The 26890-nt window shown below is 36.6% G+C and overlaps 1 protein-coding gene across 3 annotated transcripts in view; it reads right to left on the reverse strand.

The window, feature by feature from the left end:
• Nucleotides 1-9247: 9247 nt before the first annotated feature.
• Nucleotides 9248-26890, reverse strand: part of CNOT6 (CCR4-NOT transcription complex subunit 6) — a 70204-nt gene continuing 52561 nt past the window's right edge. Inside the window, exons 5-12 of one of the 3 annotated variants that reach the window (XM_032395710.1) lie at nt 20008-20112; nt 19858-19926; nt 18405-18562; nt 17543-17697; nt 16811-16965; nt 15655-15885; nt 13727-13929; nt 9248-11067 (exon numbers count right to left, since the gene is read on the reverse strand). In XM_032395710.1, the coding sequence (XP_032251601.1) occupies nt 10855-11067; nt 13727-13929; nt 15655-15885; nt 16811-16965; nt 17543-17697; nt 18405-18562; nt 19858-19926; nt 20008-20112 (1289 nt within the window). In that variant the 3' untranslated portion in view covers nt 9248-10854. The remainder of the gene's footprint in view (nt 11068-13726; nt 13930-15654; nt 15886-16810; nt 16966-17542; nt 17698-18404; nt 18563-19857; nt 19927-20007; nt 20113-26890) is intronic. The other 2 variants (XM_032395713.1, XM_032395711.1) reach the window with 2 other exon arrangements.

Below are 26890 nucleotides of genomic sequence, written 5' to 3' on the forward strand. Positions count from 1 at the left end.
GAACATCTTGTCTTTTTTCTGATCTTAGAGGGAAAGCCTTCACTCTTTCAACCATTAAGTAGGATGTCAGTTGTAGGTTCTTTGTAAAAGCCTTTTATCAGGCTGAGGAAGTTCTCCTCCATTCCTAGTTTGGTGTTTCATTGTTGTTTTTAAATGAAAGGTTATAGAATTTTGTCAATACATTTTCTGTGCCTAATGAAATGATCCTGTGGTATCGCCCTTCATACTACTGATAGAGTGTATTATATTAAGTGGGGATATTAAGCCAACCTCACATTTTTTAGATAAATCCCATTTGGACATGGTGTATAATCATTTTACATATTGCTGGATTCGGTTTTCTGGTATTTTGCTGAAGATTTTCCTAGCTTTATTCATAAGCAGCATTAGCATGTAGTTTTCTTTCCCTGTGACATCTTTGGCTTTGATATCAGAGGTAACATTGGCCTTCTAATTTTTGGAAGGGATTGTGAAGAATTATTTATTCTTAAGTACCTGGAAGAAGTCACCAGTGAAACCATCTGGACCTGGGCTTTTCTTTCTATATAGTTTTCATTTTTAATTCAATTACCTGTTATACATTTATTTAGATTTTCTATTTCTTCCTGTCAGTTTTGGTAATTTATCTAAGAATTTGTCTATTTCATCTACACAATCTGTCATTAGACAAAAACTGTCCATAGTACTCCATAATAATCCTCCTTATTCTGTAAGGTTGGTAGTAATGTCCCCCCATTTATTCTTGATTTTAGTAATTTTTTTTTCTGCTCAGTATAAGGCTCATCAATTTTGCTGATCTTTCCAAAGAATCAACTTTTACATCTGTTGATTTCTCTGTTTTTCTATTCTCTATTTCATTATTTTCCGCTCCAGTCCTTATTATGTCCCTTCTCCTTGTTTTGGGTTTACCTTGCTCTTTGTTTTCCAGTGTCTTGAAGTGGAAGATTAGATTATTGAGATCTTTTAAAATGTAGGTATTTACAGGGGCACCTGGGTGGCTCAGATGGTTAAGCGTCTGCCTTCAGCTCAGGTCACGATCCCGGGGTCCTGGGATCGAGTCCCGCATCGGGCTCCCTGCTAGGCAGGGAGCCTGCTTCTCCCTCTGCCGCTGCCTCTCTCTATCTCTCTCTCTGACTCTCATGAATAAATAAATAAAACCAAAAAAAAAAAAAAATTAAAAAAATAAAAATAAAAAATGTAGGTATTTACAGCTACAAATTTCCCTTTAAGTACTGCTTTCACTGCATCACGTAAGTTTTGGTGTGTTATGTCTTTTCATTTATTTCAAAGTATTTTCTGATTTCTCTTCAGATTTTTTTCCTTTGGCCCATTGTTATTTAGGAGTGTAGTTTAACTTCTACATATTTCCAAATTTCCCAACTTCCTAGCTTCCCTTCATTATGATCAGAGAATATACTTGGTACAATTTCAATTCTTTAAACTTCTTGGTTTGCTTTATGGCATAGCCTATGGTCTACTGGGGAATGGTCCATGTGCCCTTGAGAATATGTATTCTGGTATGATTAGGTAGAATGTTCTATACATGTCTGTTAAGTCTACTTGGCTTATAGTGTTGTTCAAGTATCCTATTTCCTTGTTGATCTTCTGCCTAGTTTTTCTATCCATTGGGAATGGGGTATTGGACAACTGTTCATGTTGATCGTCTATCCCTTTTATTGTTAGTTTTGCTTCATGCAGTTTGTGGTTATCGTTAGCATTGCTCATGATTATAAAAAGTTCTTTATCTTTAGTAATGTTTTTTAAGTATATTTTGTCTTATTAGTATAGCCACACAACTTTCTTAGTTTGTTTGCATACCTTCTTCCATCCTTTTATTTCAACCTGTTTGTGTCTTTGAATCTAAAGTGTATCTCCTCTAGTTAACATATGGTTCGATTATTTTTATCCAGTCTGACCTTGCTTTATCTACTCACATTTAATATTATTGGATTTATGCCTGCCATTTTTTTTCAGTCTCATGCTTTTGTCTATTCCTCCTTTACTACTTTTTGCATTAATATTTTCTAGTGTAATATTTTAATGATTTTAACAATTACATAAAACATAACTGAAAAAGTAGATTCATATATCCAAATTATCCCAAATACACTTGTTTTCCCACAAGTGAATCATCAAAAGTCATTAAAAATTTTTTTGAAACCACATCAACAAAACTGGTTTATTCTTTTATAATCTACTTAATTTTGTAGCAAAAGCTTATCAACTTCTCTCCAAGTTAAGAACATTTTCATTCCAGTACTCATTAATTCTTATGTCTGCTCTAGAGTAACATCAAATTCAAATTTGCATAATTTGAAAAGCAACTCTAACTTACCAAGGTATCAACAAAGCATTCTTCCAATTTTTCTTGTAGTTTTAGCAGCCAACTTACAAAATGTGATGACAGTTAAAATTTGTTAGAAAATATACAAAAATCTGTGTTCTTGGTTTGTATCATGAAGTTCAACATAAATTCTTGGACCTGCCTGTGAAGGTCACAAATACTCTTTCCTCTCCTTGGAGCTTCAATTTTGGTTCACCCATATGCAGACTGATATTGGTAAGAAAATGTGTATCATACAGACATGGTTTGCTTTTGATTACTGAATATTTAGCAAGCATTTCTTTTGTTGCAAGATAATCTTAAACTGGTATTAAATGAATAGTGAACCATTGCTAAAGTTCCTTCATAATTCAACCAATGGGCATCAGTAAAGAAGACAAGATCATTACAGTGCCTTCTATCCCTCTGAATAGTCTTCACAAACTGGTGATGGTTTCTTGATTTGAAATTATATAAACTTAATTTTAACAACTATGACACTTTTCAGTCTGTTTCAGAAAAGTAAGTGCAACTATTTTCAATAAGCATCATAAGGTGAAACGAAACAATAAAGGAAATCCAGGTTCATTAAAATTCTAATAAACCGAGATTTTTGACCTAACATAGCTGAGCACTATTTGTAGTGACAGAAACGATCTTTCTTCATATCTAGAAGAAATTCTTTGGCAGATGTAAAAGACGCAAAAATATCTATGTCGTAAGTCTGCTTCTAGGCTGAGAGTTCACATTTCTTTGTAAATTTGGAAGTCCTTTAAGAAAAAGCAAACACGAAGTATTAACTGGTGCCTTTGATATCACACAACTCATCTAAGGCTAGGAAGTACTTTAAACTTTTACATTTTGAACAATCTTTAGGAGTATTAGGGAGGTCTTATATAGGTAACTGTTACAACTGAAAGTATTTCATTTTTGTAAAATACTGTGTCTTCATTTTCTAACAAAATTTCCCTAATACCGTATCTCCATTAATTTTTTTTTTCCTGTGGAAGAATACAAGCCCTTTTATAGCTGGCCAAATCCACAAGCTCATATCCTGTTATAGTTAAAAAAAAATCTGTTGGACCTCTAATTCTTATTTCAGGTGATTAATTTCATCTATTATTCTTTTTTGACTGTTGACAGGAAACATAAAATTTAGTAAATATTTGAAGAAAATGTATCCTACTGTTGCTCACTTCACTACCTTTAATTTTTTTACACTGGTTTTTCCTTTTCCTCTGGTGCAACAAATTGCAATCGTCATTCATCATGAAATTCGTGATGAATTCTAGTCTTTATTGTTCCAGTTGTGGGACTAGCTCGGTTCTGAATCAGCACTGATTTTAAATTTAATAATTCGCCCATACTTATTTTTTTAAACAGAAAAAGAATTTATATTAAAATGAACAAAGGCATCCCAATCACTAATGATTTACACAGGCACAGTAAGTCATGCTGCTGGCAGAAAGTACTCAAACATATTATGGTTACTTTGGTTAGTAAAATATTGTTAGGATGGAATCAGTTCTTTGACATCAACTGGAGATGTGTAACCCAAGCAATACATTGGTTTCACATCTTACACAATGTGTCAGGTAAAGGGAAATCTGGTCCTAGCACAACAGTACAGTTTCACTGAAACCAAAAAACATCTTACAGTCCCAGTCCCACTAGGCATATTTCAAGAGCTCCAAAGGCACATGTGGCTAGAGGCTAGGCTAGAGGCAGAGGCTAATCCTCTGCATGACGGGAAACTTAGAATTCTCGGATTCCTTCCATTTTTAATGGGTTGCTCTATTAAAGTATCTTCTAATGGCTATTAATTACTTAACTATTCAGTTAGGGACATACTGGATCTCTTTTGCAGACTAAACTCTGAATGAAAAATAAAGCAAAATGAAGTGAAGTATAGCTTGAGAAACAAAATTCTTTGCCTAAATGTTTTTGTGAGGTCAGTAAAGGAGAAAGGAGGGCCTTGGCAGCAAACACCATAAGGGACGGTAAGTCAGGGTTTGCCTAATCAAAGTAATGAGTGACTGAACAAAACTCACTTACCTGTCTTTTCACCCACAAGTGATGAGGGACAAATCAAGATTCTTATTGATTCTATTTCCTGAACATTTCAAGTTCTCCTTCCTTTTTTCTCTTACTTCCTGGCATGCCATCCTCAGCTTATCCTGTCAACTGGACCAAGCCAGAAGCCAGTTAACTAGTTTTCCTGTTCTAATCCACTCTCCAGAGCACTGCTATAGCAACCTTTCTAAAACATAAACCTGGTAATGTTGCTCCTATTTAAAACCCTTACCTGACCCTTTATCACCACCTGCAGGATTAAGCATGTGGCTCAAGGTTCCAAAGGCATCCACTGTGTTCCAGACACTCCACCAGTGTGCTTCCCAATGAAGACCCCCTCCTGTTTCGAAATTCGTAACTACGCAGGATTTCACAAATCTGGGATGAATAATTTGCCATTATTCATCTGGGAAACAAGTTCTTAGTCCTTCAAAACTAGCTCTAAGGTCGCCTCTGTAAAACCGTAAAGGCTCATGCAGACAGAGATTTGCTCCCTCCGTACCTGGTATACATTTCCAATCTTAGCGCAGCGTCTGATGAGAAGAAATTGCAAATAAGTATGGATCAGTATGGTGACCAAGAAAAGTACATTAAGAACAACTCTGATCACCAAAATGGACCAACTACACACAGTGCCCATACCATCGGGGCTGTTCAAAGTTATCACTAGCAAGCATCATGTCAGAGAGGAGAGGAAAAAGGTTCTGGTAACTCACAAAGCTCCCAATGTTGAGCACATGCCCCTCACACCTACGTCACTGCCCTGAGAACCAGCCACCTGCACCAGCGTGAATATTAAACGGGAAGCAAGCCCTGCATCCTGCAGACTTCTACCTGGTTTTGGTCACACCATCATTCCTCCTCAGTGTCCTTAACAGACCAGGTTTTCAAGAATTACATAAAGTTGGGGAACAGTACAAGTTAGTAGGTGTGCCGCGCAGGAAGATACTGAACTCACCGGGCTGTAGGGCTGGTGGATGAGGCATTAACTAAGACACCATTGTGCTGACAGGCTCCTTGGGGCCTGCAGCTTACTCACTGTGCTAGGAAGGTTGACAATATCTGGCAGTAAAAACTCTCGAGCCCGCCCACTTCTGGGCACATTGGGTGTAGTGAGCAAAATTTCTTAGGACAGGCCCAAAATAATTTAACAGCTTTTTAATGCATTAGAGTGATTTGAAGTTTGCCGACTTTAAAAACTGCCATCTCCTTATTTATTTGATTAAAAATGTTAATGTAGCTAAAGAAACCACAGAAACTGGTTCACAGGCCACCTTGTCATCCAGCAGTTTTCCCAATTCCTATAGACTGGTTGGTTAGAGTCATCTGGGGAGCACTCAGAACATTTTATGTTTCACTATTTGGAGGAAATTAACTTAAACATTTCTCAAACTCTTGTAAAATTCTAGTAAACACTTCTTTTAAGAGTCTTCTAACACATAATCTGTTTATTAAAATTGTCTTTATAGTACTTACGAAACTTAAAAATCAATTTAAATTTGAACACCTAAATAATACTCCAAAATGGGAATTCTCAGTATATGCAACATTACATAGAACACAAAAGCATTATTCTAAATATATTTCACTTTTGTGTTCCCTTAGGTACCTGGTTCCTCTCAAGAACATAAACTAGAACTTATAAAGTAACATGGGCATAATACTTCATTTACTTTTTTATACACTTACTTTTTGACAATTATAAAGTGGAATAAGACTTCTGTTACAGAGGTAAAATTATATATTAAGGATAAGGTAGAAAATGCCCACTTTAAAAAGTGGACATCTTGGGACGCCTGGGTGGCTCAGTCAGTTAAGCGTCTGCCTTCAGCTCAGGTCATGATCCCAGAGTCCTGGGGTCGAGTCCCATATCGGGCTCCCTGCTCGGTGAGGAGCCTGCTTCTCCCTCTGCCTGCTGCTCCCCCTGCTTGTGTGCTGACAAATAAGTAAAATCTTTAAAAATAAAAAAATTTTTAAAAAAAAGTGGACATCTTGGCAAACATTGTCATCTGATTTTAAATGATTTTTTTCTAGCATCTACATTAAAAATTCATGTTTGTCATAGAAAGCAGTTTCTAAAATACAAATGGACTTTTTCTGAAGAGTTGGGAAGTCACATTTTTAAAGTTTATATATACAATAAAATATACATGTGAAAAGTAAAACATCTAATCAATTAGTAGAACCCCACCAACACAATGTTTGTCACCATATTTAAAAGCATTTATTTAAAATATGTCAAACTCCTTCTAAAAGACGAGGACATGAGCCCATTTCTTGTATTAACGAGGTATATGGTAACAATGACAAAATTCCTAAATGCATATGGACCATCAGTTGCCTAAATATAAAAATGAACTTTGGCAAAGATGTAAGTGTTCTACAGAACAACACAGCCAATGCAGCATCTCCCCGTATCATGGCCCTCGTCCCCCGTTCACCCTTCCCCCTTGCAAAGGGTGAGTTACAACCCTGCCCCAGGTGACTCAGAATTTTAATTATGTGGTCTGCTAACATTTATTTTTCTCGAACCTCAGTACTACAGCTATACAAATTACACTTTTAAAATATTTGAAACAGATATTGAATTTATTGGTTGGCTATGAGTAGGAAAATACATCAGTAAAGAAAAGAGACCCTGTATATAAATATAATACTAGCTAGTTACAATTTGACCAAGAAGGTTCCACTGAAAAGAACAGTAAAAGCCCTTGTTACCACCAGTCCATAGGTACATATTCGGTTTCCCATCACCCTTATCAAAGAGCTGCCTAGGCAAATGCGACATTCTTTGAGCTTAGTGCAGATAATGTGCTGGGTTTTGTTACATGAATGGTAAACAAAAATTAGTCCAGTGCATTACACAATATAATGTACTGTGAATAAAGACTAGATACTCTATTTTAGACACTACTTCAACATACCGGTTATTAAATTTTATGTAACCAAAAAGAAGAGCAAAGTGAACATCTTAAAATACTGTTTACGAGTAGGGGAGAAACACTTGCTAAAGGTGTTCTTTGAATTATCTGCAGCATTTGTACTGAAAATTCTGATTGGTTCATCAAAAGAACAAACTGCTGTAACTATTCTGCCTAGGTTGGCTTTTGTCTTAATATGACATGACCCCAAAACCTTAAGTCACTATGGAAACTAATTCCATGAATTTAAACAGTAAAAAAAAAAAAAAAAAACGGAATAATACAACTGGAATTTATTACTGAAAACCTGAATCTTAGAAGAGCTTTGAAATGTTAATTTCAACATTTAGAAGTGCATCCCACCCAATTTAATAATGTCCTTAGGTTTCAAAGTGCTAACTCAATATAAGTTTTCCTGGCTGTCACCAAATCAAGAATAAAAACACATTTCTTGGAGATGTTCCTTGACTGTCTTCTAGGACTAGTAAAGTTGCAATCAACAATTTATTTCTACTTTAGTTTAAATTATGCCATAAATTAATTTTGATGAACATTATTTAAATTCTCAACGCATAAATAATTACCAATAACACGGTAAAATGTACTTCAAGAGATTTACAACAAGGAATTGTGTGCCTCCAAATTTCTGATCAGTAAAAACAGAAAACATACCCCAAATTTTCTGTAAAACATTCATAAAATGGATTTATCCAGCAAGAACACTGAAATTACATTATGGCAACACCACATTAAATAGATCTGTTACAGAATTTTGAAAAAAAATCTATACTGAGAAAACATACTAGTTTTTATTGCATTTTAAAGAGTATGGATTATTGGAAATTATCCAGGACACAGAAGATATTTAGAACACAAAACCTTGCTTAACAAAAGTATCAATCTATTTTGGTGTGACTGTTTATTCCCTACAGACCCAAAATATTTCTTCCTCTTTTGAAGGTTACAGTTGTAAGTCTACACTCTTGGTTCAATTTATCACTATCTAAATAAGATGGAGAGGCTGTTCAAACTGACCCACAGAATGCAGTGTGCCCAGAAGAGGCAAGAACAAATAGTCTCAAGACATAACAGGCCCTTGTATCTTATATGCTGCCCCCAAATTCAAATATATTGCAGACAATAACAAATACAGATGAAAACATTTTTGTGTAAAGCTCAAACCTTTAGCATCTAACAAGTGCACTCTAGTTCCAGCATCTATGAAAAGAATACATCCTCCATTAACAAATACAAACGGGTAAGTGCTTCTCCCCTCCCTCTCCATAAAGCTCTCTGGACCTGTTATCACATAATGCAGATCATAGGAAAAGCGGTCTCCTTGCCTCATCAGTCCAACCAGCTCCAGCTCACCTTTGCTGGAAATTGTCATGATGCACATTACCAACACAGTGTTTAGGAAAAATGAGTAAACACACCTTTTATTCACACCTTACAATAAAATAAAATAAAATAAAATAAAATAAAATAAAATAAAATAAAAACAAAAACCCCATAAAGAGTTATGCATTGGTTCTACATCAATAAAACCAGCTTTCCAATGTACTGATTATAAATTGGACGTGTTTGGTGTCAGCACAACCTAAACAAAAAAGCAAAAAATAAAAAGCCATCACAACAAAATCTTAAAAAAACCTCAAAGGAAAAACCAGGTCCCAGACAAAGATTCAAGATCAAAACCTTTTGGAAAATTCTTTAAAAAAGAAAAAAAAAATCATTTATTTAAACAGTATGTAATTTTATTTTCTCTTAAAAACAGAGTAAGCACATTTAAGTGCTGAATATTTTTCATAAAATTTTAAGTCATTATTCAAAATGACTCATTTTCTGTATAAAAATTGTTAATAACATTTCAACATGTTTTTCTTACTGCTCACATGTTGTCCTTTTGCTCCCCTGCCTGCAGTTGAAACAAAAGCAGTTAGACCAAGTTCCCTCTGAATTCATTTGTTTTTTGAGAGAAGAATGAATGAGAACAGAATACATACAAGTTAACTCTGCAAAGTTAAAAGCTAGCTTTAATCTCTCATCTACTACTGATGCTACGGGCAAAATACAGGGTGCAACAGAACTTTTACCTTGGGTGACCTATTAAAATGACTTAGTCACTTTATAAATGATCTGAAGAATTGTCTCAGGGACCTGTTTTGAAAATACATCTCATTTACACTGCTTCATAAATGGAAAATTATTTAAAAAAAAAAAAAGGAATGATTTTTTTAAAAAACATGGAGATGAAGGAATACATGGAAAACAAAGAATTCACATGATAGTAGTATTCCGGGTGACGGACGGCATTGTGCAATGACACCAAGAAGCAGTGCTTGGGTCTGGTGAGCAAAGACCCAGGGACCCACCTATGAACGTGTTCCAAAATGTGATATTCAATGCTTCACAATGGAAAAAAAAGCCACAGCTTATACAAAAGCGTTTTCATAAAATTCTCACAAATGTTAAACAGTATTTAAAAAATATAAAAGAGGCTGTACAGATTTTCTCTGCATGCACAGGCAGTGCTTGGTGAGAACAAATTTAGGCAGGCACAGTGGAGATAGGACAGGAAGTGTCTCAAAAAGGAGTTAAGAAGCTGCATCCAAGCAGCTGTAATTTTTTAACTTAAAAAAGTTAAAGATTTAAAAATATCAGAATGTACATATATCAACCATTACATTCAGTCCATAAATGCCTACAGATCATTCACTGCTCAGCTTATCTGTCCTGGTAGATAGCTTTTGTAAAAACCCAGGAATTCATGGATAAGTTGCCTCTGGTCTGAGAAAATGTCCAAAGCTTTAAGCAGATTTAGATTTAAAGAGCAATGTTCTCAGTTTAAAAATAAAGTAGTACAAAAGGGCCAACAAAACCCTAACAGTGCAAATCATCAGCAGAGAAAGTCTGTTGCAACTTCTTTTACAAGCTGGCCTTTATAACACATGAAACAGTAAAAAAACTTAGCCTTAGTTTACAATACAATCATTTCCAAATCTGATTTTTTTTTAGTACAAAATTTCATAAATCAGGTCTTCTGTGGATCATATACAATCATAAAGGCTAAATTCAAAGTCTCTATTTTACAAACAAGTCTGAAAAGGGAGGGAGTAAAGTATGGAAGAACGGTCTCTGGATGTTACTACTGGCCTCAAAAAAGTAGTGCTACAGATTTCTGTGCAAAGAGAATATGCTGTTCAAACATTTTCCTATTTCAAGGCATGAAAATATTATATTGGATAGAAGAAACAGGAAAATTACTTGTAACAAATTAAAGAGAGGTGTAAACACACCAATCCCTGTCTAACAGTATATAAAGCATATTGGGCTCAGAATTTGTTGCTAGCACCTGGCTTTCATACTATATCCTTATCAAATAATCAAGATTGAAAATTCAAATAATCAAGAAAGAGGAAAAAAAAAGAAAAAACAAAACAAAACAAAAAACCCTGGTGGCCATACCTCACTCCCCTATAATCAGATTTTATGAGTTTACAAGTGAAACTGAGGTCGTCCTCTGAAGGTACTTAACTACCTCCTGCCAGGAAGGTGAATGCCGTTAACGTGGGGCAGGAAAGGCAGTAAGAGCTCCAGTTGTGCAAAAAGTGAGAAGTGGTCGGAGGGGATGAGTGGGTGTGGGCAGCCACTGATATTATTCTCAACTAGCCAATGGTGGTCCAGAGGTCCCAGGATGCCTAAAGTGTTCAGCTGAGGTTTTGAATAGAAGATGTAGTCAATGATACCCTGAAAAACAAGGAAAAAAAGATGAGGCCTCACATAAGCTAACACTGAAACACTGAGAGCTTTCAAGACCTACCCTCACAGTCATGCTTGATAAACACGTGGGAAGAGGCAGTACTACATAAACCAAATGGTCCCCCACATGTCAAATCTAGCAGAATGAAGACAGTTTAGGGATGATAATCATTCATTCTTCCTCATTTCTGGACTTTTCCACAATCTTTAATGAGACCTACAAGATCCTTCATGGTGTGGCCTCAGCTTCTCTTTCCTAACTTGATTTGTACTATTTTCCCATGCTGACTACTCTATTACCACACTAGCCCTTTTTTTTGGGGGGGGGGGGGGGGTGGTGTTGGGAGGGGAGAAGGATATTCCTTGTAGGTGCCAAGCTCCTTCCTGCCCCAGGGCCTCCACACATGCTCTCCCTTCTGCCTGGAGCACTTTCTTCTGTGTCATTTGGCTAATTTCTTCTCAATCTTCATGTCAAGTTCATTCACCTTCCCAAGTCCTTCCTGAATCTTGCCCCCACCCACTTACTACCCGCTACCACCTCCAAGTCTCTTCTCTTGCTTATGCGCACCCTGAGGTGTAACTGCACACTCATTTGCGTCTCTCCCACAGGACTGTGAGGTCCACGAGGGCCGGGACATCTCTGCCCTGCACACTGCCAGCAGCACCCAGGCCCAGCACTGGGCACCCAGGTAAACACCTCTCAGTTTGCCCCTCTCCTCCCTGTAACTTCAGCCTCTCCTCCACATGCTTTCAGCCAAAAATATTTAAGCACATTCAAGTGTCTTCCTCTTATCTCTATATCAGCAACAGGAACAGAGAGAAAAAAGAATCCCTAATCTCTCCTACCTTTTCGTTATCACCCTCACCTCCTCTTCAATCAATCTGCTTCAAGTAAGAATCTCAATGTTGGTTTTTACTACCTCCTTGCCCAGCAATATTCTTTAACTCTCCACATTCTAGTCTCTGTGCCTAGCTCACCAGTGAAGCATCTCTCACCAACAGTTTTTGGAAGCTGAAAGCATGCTTCTTTTCCCCAGAAAGGCCTTCTGCCTTGGCAGGTGGGCTCCTACACTGTCCTGGTTTACCTCCTCCTCTCTGGCCACTCTTCCGTCACTTACATGTTCCTTTTCCCCAGAGTCTGCTTCAGCCTCTCTTCATCTCCACACACTCATCTGTTCCCAGGGTTGAATCATTATCCACAGCACTGCGGCCCCTCCAAAGTCAGATTTAAAAAATTTCAAGCTTTTCAAGTTTCTCAAAGAAGACTAACAGACAGCCCTCCCCTCCGAAATTAAGACCCAGTTATCACTAGTATTTAACACTCTAACACACAATCTAACCTGAATGATTCTTTTTCCAGGAGGTTAGAAACTAAGATTCAAGAGCAGAAATGCAAAAGATAAAAAGAACAGATGAATGCAAGTCCTAAACAACCACTGATATTAAAAATGAGGAGAAGCACTATGGCAAGGCTCCATATTGTAAGCCATTAACTGTGTCTGAACGCATATAAGTAGAAGATATATTTTTAAATGGCTAATATAAACCACATTTTGGCACTCGAGGAGTGCAATTTCAGTTAAAATATGAGAGATGAAATATGTCACTCCAACGGACACCAAATTGGATAGTATGGTACCTTCTGAACAGCTGTTAGCAATGAGCATATGAGAAACATAATTGCCCCAAAACAGTGACAGTAAAACTCAGGATTTACTATCATTATTTCATCTGATTTCTTACCCTGGAAACGACTCTAAGAGGTAACTATCAAGTAGGAATGGGACACCAATCACAGAAGCGTAGTTAAGAGAATACTGCTGTCAACTAATTCAAGATGGCTTACTTCCGGTCTCAACACACATCCCCATTTCAAAGATATAATAAAGTTACAAGACTCTCCCAAAAAATGCAGGTTTACAAAGTTTCTCAATCTCAAAAGTCACCTTGAAATCGAATGTCCATCAACAGAAGAATGGATAAAGAAGATATGGTGTGTGTATATATATATATGTATACACACACATATATACATACACACACAATGGAATATTATGCAGCCATAAAAAAAACCCCCACAATATCTTGCCATTTGCAACGACCTGCATGGAACTAGAGGGTAGTATGCTAAGCGAAATAAGTTGATCAGAGAAAGAAAAGTATCATATGATCTCACTGATATGAGGAATTCTTAATCTCAGGAAACAAACTGAGGGCTGCTGGAGTGGTGGGGGGTGGGAGGGATGGGGTGGCTGGGTGATAGACATTGGGGAGGGTATGTGCTATGGTGAGTGTTGTGAATTGTGTAAGACTGATGAATCACAGACCTGTACCTCTGAAACAAATAATACATTATATGTTAAAAAAAAAAAAATAGCAGGAGGGGAAGAATGAAGGGGGTGGAATCGGAGGAGGAGATGAACCATGAGAGACAATGGACTCTGAGAAACAAACTGAGGGTTCTAGAGGGGAGGGGGGTGGGAGGATGGGTTAGCCTGGTGATGGGTATTAAAGAGGGCACGTTCTGCATGGAGCACTGGGTGTTATATGCAAACAATGAATCATGGAACACTACATCAAAAACTAATGATGTAATGTATGGTGATTAACATAACATAATAAAATAAAATTAAAAAAAAAAAGTCACCTTGAAATCGAACGTGTAATTTGTGTAAGGCATCAGGCCACTCTCATAGGCACTCTTTAACTTGAAACCATGCGTGATCCTTCCATTGGTTGTCCCGTTTTTCCCATTACAGCTGAAGTTTGTAAGACTTTCATTATATCTCAGTTCCTTAAAGTCTTTATGATTTGTTTCTACTCCACCGGTGCTTAAATACTCTACAACACCTATAATGAAAATACAGGTACTTTGTTCATTGTCCAGTATAATATGCAGTGTACAAAACTGAAAAAATGTAATAGTAACTACTTTAAAACACACAGTCCCCCCTTTCTAAAATGTTTGTTATTGTTTTGTTTGTTTGTTTTACATTTCCCAGAACTTATCTAAGTCCATTTTTACATGGTTTTGATCCTAGTATATTGAATACTTTATATTTTGCTGTGCTGGTGTTTCATATTTGTTAAACTAGTTCCTTATTTCTTAAAAAAATTCAGCTTGTTTTTACCTTTTTTTAAAAGAGTTTATTTATTTAATTTATTAGAGAGAGAGAGAGCACGAGCAGGGGGAGGGAGAAGGTTAGAGGGAGAAGCAGACTCCACTGAGCAGGGAGCCCAAAGCGAGGCTGGATCCCAGAACCCTGAGTTCATGACTTGAGCAGAAGGCAGATGCTTAACCGACTGAGCCACCCAGGCGCCCCTTGTTTTTACTTTTTAAAAAGAGTTAACTCCATAATCAACATCTTAGTATCTAGGTTTCTGCCTATGTTGAATTATTTACTTGGTATAAAATGCCAAGATTAGGATTAAATGTGCCCTTATACATACTGTCAACCATGGAAGAGAATGCCATCAGCTAGATGGACTCTGCAAATAGTTATTTTACTTTTCATTTAATTAGTTAGTAAAGTTGGACATTTTCCCATGTGTTTGCTATTAAAATACTGTATTTTTTTTTTTAACACTGAAATGAGGCTTAGTATGTATTATTTGACTAGTCTCTCTTTGCCCCTTAGATACTCTGTAGTTAAACAGAAGGCAGAACACATGAAGAGAAACTGTCAGAGAACAATCCCCCACTGCTTCAGCAGCAGTGATCCCGGAGAGCTCTAAGAGATGGGCCGAAGAATTATGGATCTCAGATACCTTTACCTGCCCTGAAAACAAATTTTGACAGTTTTTATCTTCTTCCTGGCTCTCATCCATCATGACGGCAATGAACTGCAAGTGAACTGAACCACTCCAAATGTGTTTATACTTACGTGCTCAGGCACATGTGCAAGGGCAAGGAAAAGTACTTTGTGCCAATGACAGAGTACAAACGAAGAGTTGAAATACAAAAAGGAATACTTAGTCTGACATTACAAGAACTATGGTTTTGTTCACTGTGCTATCCAATGGAAAAGTATTCAAGGATAAGCCTTTCTGTATTCTTCTACGTTGTAATAAAAATCAAGATCCCTGTTCTTTTTTGTTCAAATCACTAGCCTGATCTGTGTAAATAAAGGATTTCAATTTCCACCTAAGGTGTATTGGTAACAAGCCCACCAATATTAAGATCCTGTAAATAGCCATTTACACTGCATCCTATTATTACATGCTGGAATCCCAGAGAAGCTATCTTAATAACCTTCTCAGAGTTTGCATTATATGTGACTTGGGGATAATGAAATATAATCATATGTTCTTTAACAAGTTATTTCAAGTTATCAACTACATGTTTATCGAAGATGATTAATGTCCTTCCTCCTTAGGTGTTCATAACATCATCTCATTTTCCAAAATAGTCTCCCTAACTACACACACAAAAAATGCTAAATCTGATTCATAGTTGCTGCTATAAGCTGAATTTTCATTTTGACTAAATTTGGAATTACCAAAAACAATATATTACAAAAACAATTTAGTCAAAAAAAAAAAAAGAAGCATTCTACATAAAATATCTTTTCTTACCAGAATCCGGCAAAGAATTAAGATCTGCACATAACACCAGTGGAATAGTTCCAAATTCTCCCACTACACTGGACTGGAGGTTTCGTGAGGCTTTATCAATAATGTTCTTCACTTCTGAGAGGAACATCATAGTTTGAACCAACTTCACATCAGAGTATTCAGGGTCCCAATGCATATGAGCATTAGCCACAAGAATAAGTTGTTTTTCTGTTCCAAGATGTGGCTTTCCAGCTATATTAGATAAAAAGAAAACAAAGAGACAGACAAAACCCGCCCATCAGCCCATATAGTCTTACAGGATCTGAAAGCAAGTAGTATATCTCAGAGTCTCAGGAACAAAAAAGGACCCTAAAATTTACCTAACAATCGCCCACCTGATGACTAAATCTATGGTAGCACAACCTGAAAAACAGTCCTCTATGCTCTGGTTGAATAGTCTGAGGTAGGGCATTCAGTACCTTAACACACACAGCCCATTCTATTTGGGACAGCTTTATTTTTAAACAGTTGTCTCCTTAAAACTCCTGGCTTCATTCAGATGTCCTAAATTGAGTCTCACAAAATTAAATCTACATCCTTTTTCTTAGATATATTTAATACAGGCACTAAGTCCCATCTTTATTTTCTCTCCTTCAGGTTAAACATCTCCAGTCCCAACTGTTCCTCAAGTGACACAAGTTTCAGTTCTCGGCATGATGGTCACTCTAAATGTACTTTCAATTTGAAATAAGTGGTCCATTTATCCAAAACTCAGAACATTTAAAATAATGATTACAAGTAGGGCAGGAAGAGAAGTTAGCTTACAGAGTATCCTTGCTGCCACGAAATTATAGAAGGGTATGGAGTTCTTCTCTCTGAGCAGTTATTTTAGTTAATATTTATTTCAACATTTCTTTTATGTAAAAAATTATTGGGAGCAAAAAAACCCATTTTTTTCTTTGGCTTTATGCCTTTCAAAGTTTGAAATACTTTTCTGGGCACTGTGTTCTCATCTTAAGCTTTGTGGTAGAGAAAAAGGGATATGGTATTCTAGAAATGACTTAAATTCTCACTGAGTTTCTTCAGGTGTTAAATAAGACTATTAATACATAACAAATTTTCTGCTTTCTATTAAATTTTGGAGGTCAATTTTACAGGAAGTGAAAAGGTCACTCACATGACATTTCAATCAATTCCTTTCGAAGTTCTAGCAGTACTGCAACTCCAATGTTATCTTTTGTCATGACTCTGTTCAGCATAGCTTCAGACCCTTCTGAATTTGCCATTGCTAGCTGATTAAATTCAACAGTGTGTTTCTGAACCAAAGTAAATCTAAAACACAAACAAAAACACACACACAAACATAGAATTGGGAATACCAAGGTATTAGCTTTGTGGGAAATGCAGTTTTCCCAAACTTTCTTAACAAATATGATGGCATGTAAATCACATTATGGAAAATCCTCCACACTTCACACCAAGCTTCCCACATCCGTTTCAAGTTGTTCTCAGTCTGTTACTGATAAAAACAACATCTTGAAATACTTTTACAACTTAAGACAATGTAGTCATCTTCTGTTTTAAGTTTCAAGTTGGAATATTCCATCTTGTAATTTTTAAATAATTCTTTTCCAAACTATAAGTTTAAGAATCCCTCTACCATCCTAGAGGGAATGAAAATTACGAGGTGTTTCAATTACCAATTGGAGTTAAACCCTAGTGAACACCTGAAGAAACAGCAGCACTTTCAACAAGTCTCCCAAACAAGATCACTCCTGATGCTTCAAAACCAAACCCTTCAACACTAAGAATACAACACTTCAGTCTCCGATTTGCCAACTAATTTCCACACCCCTGACTCCCTGCAAATACTGAGAAAATTTTCTTTTTTAAACATAAGATGACTTACTTTTCTGTCTTGAAGAATATTGCACAGCCATCGACATGTTTTCTCTCTTGTTCTGACATTGTCCGAGCTCTAGACTTAGGACTAAAGAATCCATTATAGCCACGTTCTTTCAGTTCTACCAGAAAAAAACTGTAATACTGTTCTGTTTCAACCTCCTGAAAAATTGCAAATGGCAAAGTTATTCATAAGACAAAAATCAGTCCCATGCATTAACTTTACATGTACAGTTTGAGGGGCTGAAATAATTTCAAAGGACTAATCTGCAGAATAAGGAACATAACATCTTTCAACGTACATACACCTCGGCGTGTGTGTATTTTGTTCTATTTTAGGGGAGTAAGATGGGGAGTAAGAATCAGAGAGGAGGAACTTCGCAGATTCTAAATGCAGACCACAGGTAGAAAGTGACTTGCCCAAGGTCGTGTAAATTATTATGAGAGTAGGACTGAGACCCCAAAGTTACTGTGTGTCAGGTTCAATGCGCTTTCCACTATGCCCTAATTATTCTATTACTGCTGATGGTAAAGCAAAACTATACCTTGACAATGCCATAATTTCAGTAACACCGCCACCCCATTAAAAAATAGTGCCAAGGCATCTGGGAGAGAAAGATGAATATTTAACTGTCATAGCAAATGCCTAAAACCCAAATTAACCCATTTGCTTCATTTGGCAGCACAGTGGTGCAAAACAAAGCAGGCAGTGAATGCTCCCAGGATTTGCTAAAAACAGAGCCAATATTTTAAGAACTGCTGAGCTGGAACTTCAAATGTGTTAGGGTAATGTGTTCCCAGTCTGTCCCTTGCTTATCAACATTGGGGCATTTGTGCACTTTACACAAACACTTCTTCTCATGACTTACCTGAAGACTTATGATATCAGCATTGCAGCTCAAAATTTCTTGAATAATGGCCTTTTTCCTGTAGTCCCAATTTAGTGCCCAAGACGGACAGTAGCCGTATAACTGCCGGGTCGCATATTTATCACAAAGAACATTATAGCACATGACAGAAAACAAGGCTGTAGGAAAGATAACTTTACTTATTCACACACGTGGCAGAAAAAAAAATAATTAATTTCAATAGTTTTTACTTAAATGCTAAGTTTGACTTTATTTCACTCAATATATATTCACTGAAAAGCTACTATATGCCAGACATAGTGGATAAAAGTAAAGTTGAATAAGGAAGGAAAGACAGACAGCTGAACAAATAATGATACGATGTGTTATCTGCTATAGAGATACCCACGGAAGGTTCAAAGCTAAAACACTAAGATCTCGAGCCTCTCTGTCCCTAAGACCAGGGCTCATCACATCTGTACTCCCTCCACCACTCTGCTAACTGCTAATGCAGAATGTGGAAAACTGACAGTTTTCCTAATAGGCATGGCTAATTTTCTTCTATAGAACAACTATTATTAATCCAAGTGAAAGGAAAGAGGTATCATAGACCAAATCCTGTTACACGTATCATGTAATTCCCGAACTATTTTCATACAAGTTAAGTTAAAAAGAAATCAGAGGGGGCGCCTGGGTGGCTCAGTCGTTAAGCGTCTGCCTTCGGCTTGGGTCATGACCCCAGGGTCCTGGGATCGAGCCCCGCATCGGGCTCCCTGCTCAGCGGGAAGGCTGCTTCTCCCTCTCCCTCTCCCCCTGCTTCTGTTCCTGCTCTCACTGTCTCTCTCTCTGTCGAATAAATAAATAAAATCTTAAAAAAAAAAAAAAAAAGAAATCAGAGGCCATTAGTTCATTTTCTCTCTCAAGTAAGTGTTTTGGCTGTCTTACAATTCTGTAGTATCAAATACATTTGGAACATACTATGGTTTGGAAACTTCCAATATAAAGATTTTGGTGTCTGTATTATAATAAATGAGTTTGGTCAACACTTGACAGCGGAGCTTCTTCTCAGCAGTGGCACGACTGACATTATGGGTGGGTAAATTCTCTGCTGGGGGCGGGGGGGCGGGGGGGCGCTGTGCTGTGCAATGTAGCATGCTTATTAGCAGCATCTCTGATCTCTAACCAGGGGCTGTCAGAGCACTTCCCCCAGCTGTGACAATCAAAAAATGTCTCCAGACATTGCTAAATGTCCCTTGGGGGATGAAAATGCCTCTGGTTGAGAAGCACTGCTCAACAGCATACCTATGGCACAGTAGGAAGACCAGCTAAGCAACAATTAAGTCTTTATTATTCTCTCTCAAACCGAATCAGTCTTAAGCATTCAACTGTACCACAGCCCATAATCTAACCCATGCCAACACATAGATTTATAATACCAAGTAAAAATAAGTTAAAAAAATATAAGGCTACCAACCAGTTGGCCTTGTTCTGTCTGGTTCTTGCAACATAATCCAAGATCTTGGAGGTGGCTGTTCTGTTGAAACTAGTTGAATATAAAACACAAAATTAAGCACTATTCTTACACATCTTCCTAAAAAAATTGTTTGAACAAATGACCACTTACTTCTTTTTGCAGTACCTGCCAAATTATCAAGCAAATAGTTCAGTAGCCTTCTTGTTCCATCTGGTTCCAGATAGAGGTTCAATATATCCTGGGTAAGTGGATTTCCTGGAAATATTTTTTAAATAGGTAAAATGAAACCAAGAAAGGTAACAAAATATTTTGAAAGTAAAAAAATACCGAAATTATCAGACCATCTATAACAATGTATACAATTACTTGTAATATACCAAACCAGAGAAAATATTTTTCCAGTTTTTGATAAGAATAAAATTGATTCATACCATGTTCTACAGAAGTAGTCAGAAAATGATTATTGTGGACTGATGTCAATCTAGAAGAGATCTAATAGTGCTCTGTATCTGGCCCTGCCTCAACAACACTTTTATGACAATCAAACCCAAGTGAAACTAGAAGGGGAAGAGTGGGAAGGAGGGTCAGACAAGGGAAAGAGGACAGCCACTATAATGAATCAGAGAATCAAAACTTAAGAATGCAACAAAGCTAACAAGATATCCTAATGACAAATGTAGTCTGCGCTTAGATTTTTAAAAATTCTACTAAATAAAGTAATAACAAGATGAGACAGATTTGGTTTAAGATTAAGTCACTAAAGAAAGGGGAAAACCCCAAGGCTGTGAGCCATCCATAAATTCAGTAACTCTTTCCTAAGTGCCAAAAATGAAAGCAAGTGCAATGATTTACATATATCTACAAGAGTCTCAAATCCTCTCAGAAGGATTTCTTATGTGCTTATGAAAATTAACAGTACAATGAACTGCTTGAACAGTGAAGTTCCTACCCACACCACACAAGGGGTATATATATTGTTCTGGATGCCACAGCCCCACTTTAAGAAAGACTAATACATTTTATAGACTGAAAAAGACAAATGATTTCTAAATCATTATAAAGTGATTATAAGATCTTAACCATGCCACATGAAAAAAGATTTTCAAAAGATATTGCCCCCCTCACTTTCTCTGCCAGAGAAGTGTTAAGAGAAAGCCAGCAAAAACAGAAGGTTGAGTAAGATTCAGCGTTTCATAATGTAGTATGACTATGTCCAGTTTCAAGTGAAAATCACTCATCATACCGAAGATTTCAAACTAAATGAAGAAAGATAAACAAGATTCCAACACCAAGATGACAAAAACATTAGAATGATCTGATCTAAATACAGCAGGCATGACAAAAAATGCTTAAATGAGAAATAGCAAAAACATGTTTGAAATAAATGAAAAAACAGGAAGACTCAGCAAAGAAAAACAAAGTTTCGGCAAATGAACAAAACATGTTTTTGAAAATGGAAATATTAAAACTGAATAACAGAATAAATGAAATAAAAAGTTCAGTGGATGGGTTCAACAGCAACACAGAGGGTCAGAGGAAAGAATCAGTGAACTGAAGACAGAACGGTAAGAATTACCCAATCCAAACAATAGAAAGGGAACTGAAAAAAATGAACAGAGCCTCAGGGACCTGTGGGACCACAACAAAATTCTAAGGTTCATGTCCTCAGAGTTGTGGAAGCAGAGAACAAGCAGCACTGAGCTGAAACAGTACTCAAAGAAATAATGGCTGAAAAACTCCCCAAATTTGGAGAGAAAAACAAACCTGTGGATTCAAAAGTCTGATAAAACCCAAACAGGACACACTTAAAAGAATCCACAGCAAGCCACACCATAATTAAACTTCTGAAAACTAAAGACAAAGAAAAAATCTTGAAGGCAGCCAGAGAAAAACACCTTACCTCTAGGGAGAACACGCTCTGAATAACAGCAGACTTCTCATCACAAGCCACGGTAGTCACAGGGAAGTGGCACAAGATTTTTAAGTGCTGAAAAAAAAGAACTGGCAACCCAGAACCAATATCCAGTGAAAACAGCCTTGAGGAAGGAAGGAGAAATAAAGACATTCTCAGAGGACAGAAAACTAAGAGAATCTATTGCCAGCAGATCTATCAAAAAAGAATCAGAACAGAAGTTCTCTAAATACAAAGGAAATGATGAAAGAAGGAACCTTGGAACATTATAAAGAAAAAAAGAATATGATCTTCAAAAGGGGGCAAATATAATAGGCTTTCCTTTGCTTAAGCTTTCTAACTCATGTTCAGCCGTTAAAATATTTTTGTAACACTGGTTTGGTTCTAAATAAACGTAGAGAAAATATTTAAGACAATGATACTATAAACAGGGAGCAAATAAAAAGTCATCAAGAATGGATAAAGAAGATGTGGTATATATATACAATGGAATAGTATGCAGCCATCAAAAGGAATGAGATCTTGCCATTTGCAACGATGTGGATGGAACTGGAGGGTATTATGCGGAGCGAAATAAGTCAAACAGAGAAAGACATGTATCATATGACCTCACTGATACGAGGAATTCTTAATCTCAGGAAACAAACTGAGGGTTGCTGGAGTGGGGGGTGGGGTGGGAGGGATGGGGTGACTGGGTGATGGACACTGGGGAGGGTATCTGTTCTGGTAAGCGCTGTGAATTGTGCAAGACTGTTGAATCTCAGATCTGTACCTCTGAAACAAATAATGCAATATATGTTAAGAAAGAAAAAAAGAAGAAGAATGTAGCAGGAGGGGAAGAATGAAGGGGGGAAATCGGAGGGGGAGAAGAACCATGAGAGATGATGGACTCTGAAAAACAAACTGAGGGTTCTAGAGGGGAGGGGGGTGGGAGGATGGGTTAGCCTGGTGATGGGTATTGAGGAGGGCACGTTCTGCATGGAGCACTGGGTGTTATGCACAAACAATGAATCATGGAACACTATATCTAAAACTAATGATGTAATGTATGGGGATTAACATAACAATAAAAAAATTAAAAAAAAAAGTCATCAAGAGAGTTAGGGATTATAATATTTCACTCAAAATGGTAAAATGATAGCACTAATAGACTTGATAAGTTCTGTATGTTGTCCACAAGAAACTCACTTCAAATGTAACACTATAAAAGCAGGTTGAAAGGAAAAGGATGGAAAAAGATGTCATGAAAACAAAGGAAAGCAGTAGTGACTAATTAGTATCAGATAAAGTTGGTATCAGAGAAGATAAATTTACTAGAGACACAAAGTGACATTACATAATGTAAAGCAGAACACATAGCAATTCTGAACACGCATCCACAAAATGACAGAACTGAAAAATATTTTAGGCAAAAACAGAACTGAAAGGACAATAGAGAAATCTCCAATTATGCTGGGAAACTTTAACACTCCTCTCTCAACAACTGACAGAACCAGACAAAAAAACTTCCAACACCATCAATCTAACAGACACTAACTAGGTTAATATATAGGATCCAGTTGAGATTTATAGACCATTCTACCTAATAATAGCACAATACATATTCTTGTGCATGCCCAAGGGACATAAACTATGTAAAGACCATACCCTGGGCCATAAACCACCAAACGTCAACAAATTTAAAAGAACTCAAATCATACAGAATTCTTCAACCACAAGGGAATCACACTAAAAATTAGTACTGAAAAGACAAAAGGGAAATCTGGAAACACTTGGAAAATTCTAAACAATCCATGGATCAAAGAGGAAGTTTTAAGGAAAATTTTAAAATGCACTGAATTAGTGAAAATGAAAACACACCATATCAAAATTTGTGGCTGGACACAGCTAACACAGAGCCAAGAGGGAAATTTATAGGACCTAATGCATACGTTAGAAAAGGAAAAATCTCAATTCAATAATCTAAACTCTGATCCTAAGAACCTAGAAAGAAGAAAAAGCAAAAAGACGGATTAAAAATACTAAAGAATAGGAATCAATGAAATTAAAAACAGAAAAAAGGAATTTTTAAAAAAGCTGTTTCTTTGAAAAGATCAATAAAATTAGTAAACCTCTACCAAGACTGACAAAGAAAATGAAGACAAAAATTACCAATATAAAAAGTGAAAGGGGATATCACTACAAACCTTACAGAAATCAAAAGCATAAGAGAATACTATGAACAACTCTACATACATAAATTTAACAATTTATATGAATGGGCCATTTCCCTGAAAAACACAAACTGTCTGAACTCACTCAGTACATAATTTAAATAGCCCTATACCTATTAAAGGAAATGAATTCATAATTTAAAAACTACCAGAGAAGAGGGGCGCCTGGTGGCTCAGTCAGTGAAGCATCAGATCATGATCGTCTCAGGTCATGATCTCAGGGTTGTGGGATCAAGCCCCACGTCAGGCTTCATATTCAGCGTGGAGTCCACTTGAGATTCTCTCTCCCTCTTCCTGTGCCCCTACCCCTGCTCGCGCATGCTCTCTGAATAAATAAATAAATAAATAAAATCTTAAAAACTGCCAGAAAAGACAAAACTGTTTCACAGGAAAATTCTACTAAACACTTAAAAGAATTAACTCTAATTCTACAGACTGTCAGAAAACAGAAGATGAGGGGGCGCCTGGGTGGCTCAGTCATTAAGCGTCTGCCTTCAGCTCAGGTCATGATCTCAGGGTCCTGGGATCGAGCCCCACATCGGGCTCCCTGCTCAGCGGGAAGCCTGCTTCTCCCTCTCCCACTCCCCCTGCTTGTGTTCCCTCTCTCGCTGTGTCTCTGTCAAATAAATAAATAAAATCTTAAAAAAAAAAAAAAAAAAAAACAGAAGATGAAGGAACACTTTCAAATTCATTTCATAAAGCTAGTATTACCTAAATACCAAAACCAGACAGTGAGCATACAAATAAAAGACAAATACCCCTCATGAATATTGAGTCAAAAATCCTTAAGAAAATATTAGCATACAGAAGTAAGCAATAAATAAAAAGAATGAGAACCATGACCAAGTGGGATTTATTCTAGGAATACAAGGCTGGTTCAATATGCAAAAATCAATTATAAGGCTAAAGGAGCAAAATTACATAATCCTATCAACTGATGCAAAATAGGCATTTCACAAAATTAAAAACCCATTCATGATTAAAAACTCCAGAAAAAAAGAAATAGAGGGAAACTTCCTCAAATTGATAAAAGACAATTCACAAAATACCTACTGTTAACATTATACTTAAAAGTGAAGACAGAATACTTTCAAAGATCAGGAAAAAGAGGGATGTCTGTTCTCACAACTCTTATTCAACATAGTGCTAGAAGTTCTAGTCAGCACAATAAGGCAAGAAAAAGAAAAAGCAGACATATTGGTAAGCAAGAAATAAAATCATCCATATTTGGAGATGACATAATTTTCTACTACATGGAAAATTCCCCCCAAATTAAAAAATTTACCAAAAAGAGTACAAAAAAAAAAAAAAAGCAACTCCTAGAACTAGAAGTGAATTCAACAGGGTGGAGGACACAAGATAAAAATACAAAAATCCAATTCAAAAAGATATATGCACCCCTATGTTTACTGCAGCATTATTTACAATAGCCAAGATATGGAAGCAACCCAAGTATCCATCCATAGATGAATGGATAAAAATGTGGTATATATGTACAATGGAGTATTACTCAGCCATTAAAAAAAAGAGAGATCTTGCCATTTGCTACAACATGAATGGACCTACAGGATATTATACTAAGTGAAATAAGTCATACGGAGAAAGAAAAATATGATACCACTTATAAGTAGAATCTAAAAAAACAAATGAACAAGCAAACAAACAAACAAAAACCAGACTGTTAAATACAGAAAACAAACAGGTGGCTGCCAAAGGGAAGGGGGGAATGGGAGGATGGATGAAAGAGGTAAAGAAAACAAAAAATCCCAATTGTATTTCTATATGCCCAGGAATGTACACATGGACAGCAAAATTTAATACACTATCAGTTACAATCACTCAAAAAAAACCACCACAAACAAAAAGAAATAAATCTAACAAAACATTTACATAACTTATATACCAAAAACTACAGAATATTGATGACAAAAATCAAAGCTCTAAATATAGGGAGAGATATGGCATGTTCATGGATCAGAAGATTCAGTTCTCCCCAGTTTGATCTCCAGGTTTCACACAATTCCGATCAAAATCCCAGCAATATTTCTTGTAACTAGAGACAAGGTTATTCTAAATGCATATGGAAAGGCAAAGGAACTAAAACAGTTTAAAATGTTTTGAAAAAGACAACCATAGTAGAGGAATCAGTCTATCCTATTTCAAGACTTAATTACCCTATTTCAACTTTCAAGTAACTACTGGCAAAGGAATAGACACATACACCAATGGAAAAGAGAGAATCCAGAAATAGATCCACACAGATATGTCCAACTGATCTTGGGAAAAGGTGTAAAAGCAATTCAATGGAGGACAGACTTTTCAACAAATGGTGCTAGACCAACTGGACATTCATACACTAAGCATGAACCTTCAACTAATCCTCACTTCTTTTAGCTCAATTTTAACTCCAAATAGATCACAGACTTAAATGTAAAACATAAAACCATGAAACTTTTTTTTAAAAAAGATTTATTTATTTTAGAGAGAGAGTGGGGGGGAGGGGGAGAGGGAGAGAGAATTTCAAGCAGACTCCCCACTAAGCACAGGGCCTGATGTGGGGCTCCATCTCACGACCCTGAGATCATGACCTGAGCTGAAATCAAGAGTCGGACGCTCAACTGACTGCTGTGCCCCCCAGGCACCACAAACCATGAAACCTCTAGTACAAAACACAGGAGAAAATCTCTGGGATCTAGAGCTATTCAAAGCATTCTCAGACTTGACACCAGAAAGCAAGATCCATAAAAGGAAAAATGATAAACAATTTTATCAAAACTAAAAACTTTTGCTACATACAAGACCCTGTATGATATTGTGATTTATAATAAGAAATATATATATGTATCTGGTCTTCATCCACTTTCTTAAAGCTCCTAAACCCCTTACAATTTCCTATGTGAAGAAGTTG

Source organism: Phoca vitulina, unplaced genomic scaffold (genome assembly GCF_004348235.1).
Source record: "Phoca vitulina isolate PV1807 unplaced genomic scaffold, GSC_HSeal_1.0 scaffold87, whole genome shotgun sequence".
Lineage (NCBI taxonomy): Eukaryota > Metazoa > Chordata > Mammalia > Carnivora > Phocidae > Phoca > Phoca vitulina.